We start from the raw sequence: 14168 nt of genomic DNA, 5'->3' as shown, positions 1-14168 counted from the left end.
CAACATCATTCATGGGCTGCAGTTCTTTCTATCAAATCCAATATGAATTTTCAGAGAAACTTTTGAAGCTGATATGATTCATGTAGTCATGCTCTTTTGTATTCAAGGGTTTAGTTAGCTTTTCTAATTCCTGCCCTCATGTTTAACTGGTATCCAATAAATCTGCTCAGTTTTGAGTCCAAGGTAGAAGTCAGTAGCTCGGCTCCTACTGATTTCAGAGGGAAGAGGAATCAGGAACTTTCTATCTTTTCCAGTTCCATGTACCTTCACAGTGCAGCAAAATATGTTCAGTAGTACTAATAGCCTATCTTTACTTGGGTCTAAGAACTAATCTTTCAGAAGAAGTGTTGGAAGTCTATGTATGATATATCTAACCAAAAGTATAATAACAGAGTTTGGCAGACAGATTATTCCCAAATTCACACAGGGAATTTTCCTATTGAACATGAGACTTTATTATCTTTTATTTGTTTAATGTTTTAGTCACACTAAATGACAGATTTTGTTAGTGGTAATAAAACTTGACTTCCTTCATTCTTTAATCCAGCCACTGAATTTGACCTTACATACCCCTCAAGTAGAGAATTCTTCAGGAATACTTCAAACTGTATGAAGAAAATTCTGTCATTTAACTTCATATAACTGTCCTATTCTTTAACTACTGAGTATTCCAGGGCAATCATCTAAGACCCGCTTTGACTAAAATAAGTGTCATATTATCCACGTAATCATACAGGACTTCCATCAAATGGCACTGAAGAAGGTGTCAGTCTAATGGCGGTACTTCACACACTTTCTTTGATTGTCTTTTCTTCCTTTCAGTTCTGACCAGTTCCTTTTGAATATTTCTTCATTGCTGAATTAGGCTGTAAGAGATTTATTTAAATCCTGAGCTAACTGAACTAATTCTAACTTCAGCAGTTTCATCCTCTCCACTACCAGTCACTTCAAGAACTGTTGCCTGTATTTTTTTAGTCACCAAGTCTGAAAACTGATGGCAAGGTATGGAGTAGTCCACCTAAATGGCACACTATATATTCTCATCATGATAACTTTAGTGTCCGTTATTTTTTTTTTAAACACCCAGTCATTGACCTTTCTTTCCCTGATCTGAATCACAGAGACCCTCTTGTCTCTTTGCCAAACTCATTCTGCTTGCTGGTGTGGTTTTCCCAGAAGTTAAATCTGCTAAGTTGATTTCTTCTGCAAAGTTAATTACCAGAAGCAATCTAGCTATTCCACTGGGAAATTCCAGTTTTTTGAAGGAAGTTTCAAAAATATGGGAAAATTATGTTTCCCACACTTTCTTCCTATGTCAGTATTTTCCTATACTAAATAGCATGTAAGAAAGTGTGAGCATGCAGAAAAATGTATCTTATTTCAAAAATAACACATCTTGTTTTTAAGGTTAATAGTTAAAATTAAAATTCCTGTTTTACTGGAAGTGTTTATTTGAAGAAATGCATTCTTTTCAGGTATGTCTTTCTAAAATGTCAATGTTGGCATACAGTCAAAAAAAAAAAAAATGTATCTACATGTTTTCCGTGTTTTTCCTAAAACTAGGAAAAATAAGCAAGAGATAAGTTAGAAAATTGAAAATTTTTTTTTTTTCTTTTTTTCATTTTTTTCATTTTTTAAAAATATATTATTTAGAGTAATCCTTAAAGGAAGAGTCTAAAATGTGAAAGTTGAAAAATAAATTAACATAACAATCAAACTGTTACTTCGGGCCAGCCTGTATTATCTGCTGAAAAATTTTATTCTAAATGTTTTGGTGTGCCTGTCTAGTAATTCATTTTCTGAAGGTTAAATTTGTTTTTCTGGTATGATCAACCTGGAGTTAGTAGGTTATGTGAGGTATAGAGTTCCATGCCATCATCGACTTTCAACACTTCCTCTATGCGTTCTTCTTCCAGAAATATGACTGAAAGCTTAGAAAGATTTAATCTCATGATTTAAAACATTTTAGTAATCCAAATGATCTTAGTAAGATTATACAAGTGTTTAAAGTTAGTCATACATATAAGTCTTTGTGTAAAGACTGAAAGGTGAAATATGCATAAAGACATAAAGGCGAAACAGTGTCACCTCAAAGGTGACAATGCCTAACGGGGCTTGAATTTATGAGGCAAGAAGTCCATCACTTCCAAAGTTAGGTACCCATAATTGTCATGTCTTAAACACCAAAAGCACAAATCAGGTCTGAAATATGTGACCAGCACAAATTGCAGTCTTGAGTTTCAGATACATTTCTGTTATCTATGTCTGCTTTGAACAGTAGGTATTTATTGTTGTTTTGATACTTTCTCTAATTATCAAGATTGGATAGTAGTTTGTGCTTTACTATTGGATATTTATTTTTCAGTAATAGCCTCTTGTGGAGGACATTCAGCTAAAGCTTTTTGTGTAAATTATGTTCACTGTTCACTTTATATCCTTGATTTTATTTGTTAATCTTTTCAAAGTACTCAGATGGTTAAGGGGAACATGTTTTTTCCCCATACAGTGTGCACTGATTTGACCCTGTCCACTTCTGTTCATCCAAGTGTATTGTTCTGCTCAACTGAGTTCCCTGGAACCCAGATCCCATCTGTTGCAGCTCCCAATATCCTTCGTGGCTTTTCATTCTGCTGAAGCAAGGCATTGACTGCTTTCCAGTCTTTAAGAACAGACACTTTCCTGAAGGAGTTATCATATATTCTTGCTAACAATTATTTGGGCTAGAGGACTGATGCCAATGGAATTCCAAGCACTTTGGGAGATTTATTGCAAATGAGTTATTTCAGTGACTTCCTATCATCTTCCTGTTTCAGAGGTTTCTTTCTCCCCTTTCCTCCTCCCTTTTTCTCTCAGCTACCCCACAAAGTTTTATAGATCATAACTCTAGAGGCAGAAGGTTTAACGATAAAATAGGAATCAAAGGGAAAAAAGACTTCATGTTCACTGTCCACTTTGATTATATGGTTTTATTTGTTATCATTTTCAAAGTATAACTCTTTCAGAGACATAGATTTCCTCTTTCCTGCTACCCTCAGAATCATTTTATTATAATAAATCTCTTTTTCCAAAGCATTCTACATACCTATTTATATTCGGGGGAGCTGTTCTCACACACAGTCTGTATACATCAAGCAATTTTAAATTAATCTCTGTTGCTTAGATTTGGTATCTGTTTCAGCTTGTTCTGCATAATGATACCTCTTTGTCCTTCATCCTTAAGCAGAAAGCACAAGCACACTGATATATTTAATTCATGTATATTTCATACCCTGCCCTAAGAAATTTCAACTTCTTCACTGATTTATTCCTTTATTTTGCATGGCAATATACAAACATCCAACATCTACTACTGTATTTTCCAAATAGCCGTCTCATTCTGAAAACACCTGTTAGCTGAATAATTAATTGATATGGGATATATCAATTGTTTTAAAGCATCTTTCTTGACTGCAAAAGCCCACTTGTTTTAAAGCATCTTTCATGACTGCAATTTAAAACCTTTTTTTTCACTGCTGAGGGTTGTCCAGAACACAAAAAGCAGTTGTCCAACAATCTTTATTAACAAGAGGAATCACTCCAATTCCCTGTGAATGATTCTCAGCTGTTCTGTCTACACAGTAAAAAATTCCTAACAAGTACGAAAAATGTGATAGTCTTAGAAAATTGTATAAGGCATCAGGAAAGCTGTACCAAACAATTTCAAATACAGCTACTGAACATAAAGTATATAAAGTATTTAAATCCACCTTAAAATTGTTATGCAATCTGATTGCTAGTGACTCAGAATACAGGCTACTTCATGTGTGTCTCTCTGGATAAAGGATCTTGACATGAAGCCCCAGAATATAACTGGACACAGTATTGCTGAACACAGTAGTGCTTTTAAACTAGTCAATATGAGATGCAAGGTTGCATGAATGTTCTTAGAACAGAGTACATCCCTGAGGTAGGATTTTTTGGGGGGATTCTTCCAAAACATAAATGCAGCTGACTGTACAACATATCTGAAATTCCGTGATATACGTGAATAAATTGTGGTCAGATTGCAGAATAAGTAGTAAAGACTGGGGAAATAGTAGGAAAATAATCAAGAAATGTCTCAAATTAGTTTCTGCTCTCCCATCATGAGTCTATTGCCAGTTGTCTTGTCACAAGGTAAGGTCCCAAATGAGTCCCCATGGCAATACACAATGCAAATACTAGGTGTACACTAGGAACATATCTAACCTTAGCTGTCAATATTTGTGTTAGCTATGCTGTCACTTAGCACAGTAATCCTATGGGAACATACGTAATTGAATTTTCATTTCAGTAACTTCATTTGGCCCACTGTGAAAGAGAATTCAGTCAAATGACATTCCATTGCACTTTGGACAGGCAAAGGGGCACAAATAAATAGGTACTGTGGCTCAGTTTACATGGGGAAACTAGATGTTAACAGAATGATGAATCAGAACCCTTAGCTTAGGCGAGGATTACAGCTTGTTTTCCACCATATCAGTTAAGCATGATTAAATCTCAATGTAAACAATTCAATTACTGACAGACACAGATAAATCATCTAGAATAGGCCAGTGCAATGTGTGAAATATTACTTTTACTACTGGGCAAAATAGTGGGTTTGTCCAATACAGTGATTTAACTGGGAAGCTAACATTAAGATTCTGATGATAAAAATTATTAATAATAGCAAAGTGAATTTAAGAAGAAGTAATGTAATGAACAAATAAGACCATAATGGTTTAAGAACCATCCTCAGTTACCTAAGGAATCTAGGATATCCTTTCTAGTTTGATGTTTCTGACACTAAAAAATAGATATTAATATAAAAATGAGATGGGTAAAACTGTAATTGGAGGCAAGATTTCAAATTTACATTTAGAAACTTTTTACACAGTAGATATCTCAAACAGCAGTAGAAATGACAGGAAATAGAGTTTAAACCTTGTTGTCGGGTATTGATTTGACTTCTTGTCATTTGGGTAAAGACCATAGGTCAAAAATATTATATGCATGTTTTGAATGTCCAGGCCATATAGTTTACCTGAGCCAAGGATGTTCAATGTGTTTTGGAGCATTTGTATGAAAGTATCAAGGGGATAAGGAGAACACTAAATTCAGGACAGGTTACCTGGGGCTTTGTCCAGTTCAATCTTGAAAACCTCACAGGACAGCTTCTCTGGGTAACCTGTTTTAATATTTAATTATTCTCATACTGAAGGCAGTTTTTTCAACTGTTTGTTTGGTTTGTGTTTGTGTCTATGTTGCTTGTTTGTTCATTGCTTGTTTGTTTCCCCCTTACTGTCAGTCATAACCTCAGCTGTTCAATTTTTGACCTTTCTTATTCTCACCTGGCTCCATCTTTTTTGTAACCTCCTATAGGCATTAGAAGATTTCTATTTGGTTTCCTGAAAACCTCTTCTTTCCCTAGGTAAATAAGCCTGCCTCCTTCATCCTCTCCTTGTTGGCAAGTGCTTCAGCCCTCCAAACATCTTGGTGGCCCTTTGCTAAATTTACTCCAGTTTAGTGACATCTTTCTTAATTTGGCAAGGTGTGATCTAAAAAGTACTTGGTAAAGGGGGTCTACTGGCTACACCCCCATTAATTCAGACCAGGATGCTATTAGTCTTCATCACTTCCAAAGATTGTACTTGGTCCACCACTACTGGTTCATGCTTAGTGTGCTGCCACCAGGGCCCTGTACCCTTTCCACAGTGCTGCTCTCCAAGAGGGCAGGCCCCAGTCTGGGTGGTTGCAGGGGCTCTTCCATCTACGGACAGGGCTCTGTATTTTTCCTTGCTGAATATTGCGAGATTCCTGTTCATACATTTCTCCAGCCTGAGGCCCTCTGAGTGGCAGCTTTGCCATAATACCTTAGCTTCACCCCTGGTATGATGCCATCTGCCAACATGCTGAGGATACATTCTCTCTTCTCCTTCAGGTTGTTGATAAACATACAGAACGTGATAGGACCTAGAGTAAACCCCTGTGGTCTGTTTCTGACCTACAGGCAACAAACCATTAATCACAGTGCTTGGCTGCATGTACAGCTACCGCTGTAATGTTAGAGACTTTCACCTCAAGCAGGCTCCTGATGGAGGCTACTGGGGAGATGGTGTTCTTGCTTCAGGAAATGCAAGCTCCTGATGCAGGCTACTGGAAATGTGCGCTGGTGGAGGAAGTAAAGCAGTTTCATGTGGGGGGCAACAGACTGTGCAGGGTAAGAGATGATGAAAAGGAAAGTTACCAGATCACATCTGAGACATTGCATGTCCCAAAGGAGAGGCAGCATAATCTATACTTATTGAGTTGGGCAGTGGAGATTCCTGGAAAATAAATACAACTGGGTGCCTCTCTGAAGTTTGCTTATACTAGCACATACCTCATGAGAAACTAATGGGATTGATTAGAGGTCTGTGCAGAGTTACAGGGATACAATCTCAGCAAGATCAGAGAGACATGGTGGGATAGCTCACATGATTGGGCAGCCGCAACAGATAGATGGAGGCTCTTTTGGAAGGGCACACCAGGATGGCAAGGGAAAGCAGCTGTTCACGTGAGAGAATGACATCTGCCAGCTCCCTTGACACCATCAGATGTAGGCCACCCACTACCGTGAAGTGGTGTGGGTCAAGTTCTCAGAAGTAATACCAGACTCAATCCTCAACCACTGCCGACAGTTTGTCTCCTCCCTGAACTCTACCTGTCAGCACAGACACCAGAGGAGCCTCGTCAGTGAAGACAGGCAAAGAAGGCAATGAGCACCTGAGTCTTATCTGTGCTCCTGTGTCAGTAAAGCACCATTCAGCAGCAGGCCCACATTTGCTTTTTCATTCTTTTGTCATTGATATCTCAGTAGAAGTTCTGGTTTCCCTTCATGTCCACTGCCAGTTTTAATTCTAGTTGAGCTTTGGTTTTCCTAACACCATTTCTACATGCCCTGGTAGAGTTTCAGTCCTTCCACCCCTATATATGTCCTTTTTGCCTTGAAGCTTAGTCATGAGTTCTCTGTTTAGCCAAGTGAGTCTCCATCTCTCTGCTACTGGAAATAAAAGCTATCAAAAATACAATTCAATACAATACAAATCCCTCAGGAAGAATACATTATTTTTTTATTGTGGGGGAAGCTATTTAAAATTTGCTAATTCATTTATCTCTTCTATCCCATTCTAAAGCATCATAATTACTTTGGCAATTGAAATTTAGACTGTCATTCTGTTTAGATACGGATGGATATATGTCAGTTTGGGGTGATTTGAGAAATAAGTCTCAGCAAGACATTTTTTACTCTTTTCAGGAGCAGATACATATATTTGGAACAGTTTGCAATATTCCTTCAGTAAAATAAACAGAAACCAGACAAGTTTTCTAAACAAAGCTGAACATAGATTTGCAATACAAGCCAATGATACTGTAAGTGTTACAACCATCATTGAAGTCAATGGGAAAACTGATGTCAAGTCCAGCAAGGGAGGTATTCATACTTTATAAAAAACACAGAACTGCCTTAACAACCATTCATGGAAATTACCAGCCTGCATTTCAGTGTCAAGATGGAAGAATACACCAAGTAGCATACCATAAAGTTTGTTGTAGGAGTGATGTCTTTTGATATTTTCATTAGTAACTAGTATGATGAGACAGAGAATACGGTTGTTGACTGTTCAGGAGACACTTATTACAAGAGCTTTTGACCATGTTCAAATTTGGACTTAGCAGTGATAGATAGTTTTACAGAAAGGAATATGACAGTTGTACTACAGACAAATTGAATATAAGTTGATGATAGAATATTGAATTGTAAAGCATGAGATGTGAAGTAATCTTTTTGCTTCATGTAACGCTAGTAAAACTTCTACTGGAATACTTTCAACATTTTACTTTTAGAAAGATGTGGACCTATTACAAGGAGTTCAGACAAAAGTAATTAAAATTATCAGACAATTGGAAAACAAGACATATGAGAAAAGGTTGAAACAAATGTCAACAGAAGGTTGAGGAAAGAAATGATAACAGTCTGCAAATACAGTAGAGGCTGCTGTAAAGAAGACAGCATCTTCATGTTCCCTTAGGAAAGTACAAGAATTAATAGGATGAAAGTGCAGCAAGGTTAGATTAGGCATTAAGAAAAAAAATCTGTGAAGGGAGATACTGGAACAGAAATCCGATAGGGAGGATGTAGAAGAGTTCTGTCACTACGTCTTTAAAAACTGGATAAACAAGAATCTCAGAAGTGTGTTTATGGTTGATCTTGTCCTTGCATAAGGAGAAAGATGGAGTATCTCTTGTGGTTGCCCTTCCAGGCATATCTTTTTATGACTCTATGTATGCGTGCTTAAGATAAATTGTACTGTGCAGTTGTTTACTTCTTCATTCTGTAATATATGCAGGGGATACATTTGCTCATGTTTTCTTTTTTCTATGTCTGCAAATATATACATATGTATATGTATATCATTACTGTGATTAGGTATCTTCACTTAGCCTATAGAAATAAGCATTCATATTCATTTAGTGTGTGTGTGTGTGTTCTTCAGTAAGCTTTCAGCTTTTTCCATAGAGCAAAAGATGTCAGCATTCAAACATTCCCTAAAAGCTTTTCCTATTTTATTGGATACATCTAAATTCCACATAATCATGCTGAATGCCATCCATCGCTCTTGACTCAGCCTATGTGGTTTTAAAGTAGTCAGGGAATATACGGGGGTTTATGCTACTGAGCAGATGATTTTTACATTGAAAACATTTCACATTCTATCTCATATGTCCATATGACAATTTTGACTACATCCAAAAAACTAATCTGGTTTTGTCTCATTGTATTATTGCATGTGCCTTAAGCACTAACAACACTATTAAGAAGTTTAGATAGGATCAGAGTAAAGTTCAGTTGCTGTTGTTGATTATCTCATGTGCTTTTGCTACTTATATAAAATACAGTCAGTGTATCTATCTCGAATGTTCTGTGCTGTGAGATTCATAATAGAAAATACGCAAGCTATTGTTTGTCTTAAAAAAAATGGTTAATCAGATTACATCTACTATTTCATAACAAAACCTGATGATCTTACTGGTCTTCTGTCCTGGTTTCAGTTAGGACAGAGTTAATTTTCCTCCTACTAGCTGGTAAGGTGTTATGTTTTGGATTAGGATGAGAAGAGTGCTGATAACATGCTGATGTTTTAATTGTTGCAGAGCAGTGCTTACACCAAGCCAAGGACTTTTCAGCTTCTTGCTCTGTCCTGCCAGCAGGCAGGCTGGGGGTGCAGCAGGAGCTGGGAGGGGACAGACCCAGGACAGCTGACCCAAACTGGCCAAAGGGGTATTCCATACCATCTGACATCATGCTGAACAATATATAGGGGTGGCTAGCCGAGGTGGGAGGGCCAGACCGCTCGAGCTTAGGCTGGGCATCCGTCAGCGGGTGGTGAGCAATTGCATTGTGCATCACTTGTTTTGTACACATTATTATTATTAGTGCTATTATTATTATTATTATTGTTATTATTATTTTCCTGTCTTAATAAACTATCTTTATCACAGGCTTCAGTTTCCCTTTTCTCTCCCCCATCCCAGAGAGGGAGGGGGGAGGGTGAGAGAATGCAACATATTTCTAGCCTATAGTAAAGTCCTAATAAGTGTTCCCATAAACCCAAACTAAGTTTGTTTTTGCATGATGATCTGTTTAGTTGCTTGAGGTTTAATTTCTTTCCTTTCTCTGATGACATATTATCCAAACATTCTTAATCTTCAGAGGAACTGTAAAACACATTCCAATGAAAATCTTATATCTCTAAAAGCAGTAAATAAAGAAAACAACAACAATGACAACAACAACCACCAAAACATAAAACTAATCTTATTTTTCCCTGCATGAGCACATGATGTGAGCGCACTCTTTTGTCACAGCCATAGTAAAGCAAAACTCTTTAATGTCCAGGATTGCAATCAGGCTCTGGAATAAAATGGGGTATTACCTTTTTGACTGATTTCCCATAAAGAAAAAAAAAAAAAAAAAGGTTTATTAATCTCATCTAGATCTTTAGTGCCATGGGGGAAAAGAGAGGAGGAAGATAGAGCAAGAGAAAGTGACAAGATAGATTTAATGATTTTGAGGGGATTATACACTGTACATCTATGGTATGGTCCACCTCAAGACACACCAATTGTCTCAATAAGGCTTTTTTTCTAGAAATGGTGGTACTCAAGAAAATAAAAAGGATTTTGGTCTTCTACAGGGATATCATAGTAAAAGTCTTTTCCTTGAAAGTACCTAATCATACTAGTTTTGTTAAACTACACCCAGCTAATTCATTAATTGCATGGGAAAAAAATGTAATAGATACAGATTTTAGGCTATGGCTTATTTTCCTATTGGCTGTAGTACAGAATATGGGTCCTTGCGCATCCCATGGATTTAAAGTATTATAGGTTTTATCTGTGATCTTGAGTATATTTGGGGGTATAAAGTTTTTAATATTTAGATAATTTTAGATAATTATCTTTTAGATAGATAGATAATTATATTTTAGATAATTTCATTTGAAGAAATTATGTAATAGGGTTATGTTCAAATAAGTGATGTCTTTTATATTTATTAACAAGCTTATCTGAAATACTGTCTAAGCTATTGTGCCATAGAGAAGGCTATTGGTTAGAGATGGCTTAAATATAGAAACATAGGCTGTACACCTGGGTGAAGTTCATCTGCACATGTATGTGTGATAAATTAAAAAGCTCATGCAAAACCAGAGCAGTCATTGCTTTTTTTTCTTATGCAAGCTAAAACATCCACCATCATTTGCTGATGTAAGTTTTCCCATGCATGATGGATGGTGACTTACACTTGCCTGTATGTAATTTTTCTGGACTAATCTTTAGATTATCACTTTCCATATTTTTATATTCCAGAGAAGTCTGTGAAAACAGCAAAGAACATTTTGCCTACTTACATAGATGTTCAGCCCTGTCAGTTGTTTTTTTTTTTTTTTTTTCTTTCAGAAACTTTAACCTACTGTCAACGAGTATCTCTTCCCACTGAAACTTTACTTTTTAATATTATCATGACAAATGACTCTGTTGTTCCTTCTCATGGATCTTGTCTCTTATACTAGGTTGTTTTCATGTTTTTTTATTTCAACTGCAAGTGATCCCTTTCTGAGTGGACAGCTTACTTAGACACAGGCAAGCATGGAGCTTTAGTGTCTGAATCATTGCAGGGGTTACTTGTGGGCAAGGTTCTGATACTACAATACCTTGAGCAAAATCAGGCTTATATAATGAAAAAAAAATTTATACCATATTTTGCAAGTTAATAAGGGCAGAGAGCCCTACCAAATTATTATTATTATTATTATTATTAATAATAATAATAATAATGTCTTCAATAATACTGAGAAATTTAAGAACCTTGTAAAACTGCTTAAAATTATCTCACAAGAAAAATTAACCTGTAAGTAATATACATGTAAATACCAACATATCAGTTATGTGTTCAAATGGATCCTTTAGCAACAGCAGTAGGGGAATTGACTAATGTTGCAGTCAATGCATTATGTGGAAGTTGGCCCACAGCCCAACCCAGCAATGTTAAACATAATATTTCTTCCATTAAAGTAATTTCTGATGTAACTATCTGTTTTAAGCAAGTAGCTTAATGTGGGATACTTGGACTAGCTCAGAAAGGGCTTTGTCTTCATGGTGTAATTGTGTCTCTTCATGCAGCTGGACATCAGAAATCAAATATGAGCTTTGAACATAGTACACATTATGGTAAATTTAGAGCAGTTATTTTAGCTCGGGATATTTTAGCCCAAATACCCCACTGTGGACAAGAAACTGAGTTCTGTTTTTTAAGTATTCTTAAGGTGCTAGAAAGCTTTCAAATAAGATTTTAGGTTGGATGTCTACCCACAGATACGTGAAAATGTTTATTTTCTGGGTCAATCTCTTTTTCTTACTGGTTTCAACAAATTGACTTCTGAGACCCTAATTGAACCTAACTAATTAATACTTAACATCTACATTAAATGCCACTGATAGACAAAAGATAAGCTGAAAGATGAATGAATAAGAGATGGATCTGGGAAAATCTTGCTCTCTGAAATCAGTAATAGAATCAATTTTGTAATTCTCTGAGAGCTACAGCACAAAACTACAAAATCACTGTGAAAAAGTCTTACTGTAACATAACTGTCACACTGTTATGTTGCATGATACATCTAACATCTTGCATGATACAGAAAAATGTGGAAGGAAAGAATAAGAATCAATATTGTGGAGATTTTCGTCATTCCTAATACTGCCTAAATGAAATGGAATAATATATTTAAAAAAAAAAATGAAAAAAAATTATAAAAGTAATAATTTAAAAAAAAAAAAAAAAAAAAGACCTGGGCTGATTTGAGCTGAATGATGCCTGTAGGGGGTCTGTTTTCAAGGAAGTTGTCTTCACTGTAAACAACAAAAATAATATTCCACAAATAAGAAAGGGAAGGTCATTTAACATTTCATGTAACTGAGACTTCCATCTGCAGCCTCGAATCTCATGGCAAGTGGACTTTCTACAGTAATACCAAGCAAACATTTTTGTAGGAAAATGATGACATTTCCAAGGAAATTTTTCTCTGTCTTGTTTATGAATGAATCAGCAAGCAGAGTAGGTTCTGCCCACATTTGAAGTTTTAGCAAGAAACAGACATTCTCAACTTTGTTTCTGCATTTGTTTCCCAAAAGTATTTGGTTTACTCGAGTTTATTTTGATTTAAGGGTTAACCAACTGTGTGTATTTCCGTGGGATATAGCCCTCTAATCTGTGTACATGCATCTGTATACACAGTTGTGATGAGAAAATCACTGCAGTAGTTTTGTCTGTGGTAAGATGCAGTATATCTGTCTTTTCTAAAACTATCAAATGATAGCATTGTTAGCAGAAGCCTGGTTAATTTGTTTTTTACTTCTATAGCATGTCATAGTCACAAACATTGCTACTGATAAGAAAAAAGGCAAGACATGGTTTCAGATTCTGCACCTCGTTTACTCCTGAGTGAATACAGGGTAACTATACATAGAACAAGAGAATGTATTTGGGTTTATTCTGTTTTAACTCAAGTTAGAAACATCCCTTCAAAATGGTGTATATTTAATGATCACATCATATGTTATATATTTTTGTTGTTGCTTTTGGATTGTGGGGTTGCATTTTTTTTCTTTAACTCACTTCTTTAACTCAGTTCTCCCTACTTCTGGTAGGGAGTTGATATTTATATCCCATCCTGTTTGAGAACAGCTTTTAAATATTTCAATACTAGGCGTGAACATGTTTCCAGATTCACTTTCGGGCAGAAGTCAAGAAATTAAACAATGAGAATTTAAAAAGAAAAGTAAAGAAAAGACAGAGGAAAATAAGTAAGCCCCAAACTTGTTTAGTTGTTGTCTTTCTTACTGGGAAGCTCTTGCTGTGAGACCTGTCTCTGCCCCAATTAGTCAGGGATACCAGATAGACCAATAGACCTGTCCACACTGGAGGAAAGGAGAGATTAAATAATGAGGAAGATAATATTGGAAAAACAAATATGAATAATGAGACACAAATATTAACCGTCCTGCATGATTTGCTATTTTAAATGAAATTTCTCATGTAATTGTTCTCTTTTTAAGGGACCGAGCTCCTTTCATCTTCACATCAGAGATGGAGTATTTCATCACAGAAGGTGGAAAAAACCCACAGCGTTTTCAAGAGTTTGTGGAGCTTTGTTGTCGAGCATATAATATAGTCAGGAAACACAGCCAGTTACTCTTGAATCTGCTGGAGATGGTAAGAAACTTGAAGATGAAACCAAAAATCAATTTCCTCTGGTGTTCTCTTCCCTTTTAACACTTCTCTACTGCCTCCTGTAGCACTATGATTTGAAGAGGTATCAAGCTGCACTCCAGAAAATGTTAGTGCTGGCACTTCCTGTGCAAAGAAAATATGCAATTTCATGTACTAATTTCTAAGAAGAGAAAAGCTAAGCTGCCACTTGTTTTTGTTTATTTGTTTTTTACAAAATAGCTGAAAGCTGTAAAATAACCTGGGTGCAAGGTCTACATTCAGGAATTTTCACTCAGTCATTTTTCAAGGTTTTCAAGCAATCATTTGCCAACCTCATTTATGGTTATAGCAAGCC

The 14168-nt window shown here is 36.1% G+C and overlaps 1 protein-coding gene across 1 annotated transcript in view; it reads left to right on the top strand.

The window, feature by feature from the left end:
- The window catches only part of PIK3C2G (phosphatidylinositol-4-phosphate 3-kinase catalytic subunit type 2 gamma), a 211214-nt gene that overhangs the window by 137020 nt on the left and 60026 nt on the right, over positions 1 to 14168 (top strand). The window contains exon 25 of the mRNA XM_082751635.1: positions 13660 to 13816. Within this exon, the coding sequence (XP_082607761.1) occupies positions 13660 to 13816 (157 nt within the window). The remainder of the gene's footprint in view (positions 1 to 13659; positions 13817 to 14168) is intronic.

The sequence above is a fragment of the Aythya marila genome, assembly GCF_965140915.1.
Source record: "Aythya marila genome assembly, chromosome: 1".
In the NCBI taxonomy this organism is placed as follows: domain Eukaryota; kingdom Metazoa; phylum Chordata; class Aves; order Anseriformes; family Anatidae; genus Aythya; species Aythya marila.
The sequence above is the reverse complement of the archived record's forward strand: the minus strand, read 5'-3'. Positions and strand labels throughout refer to the sequence as shown.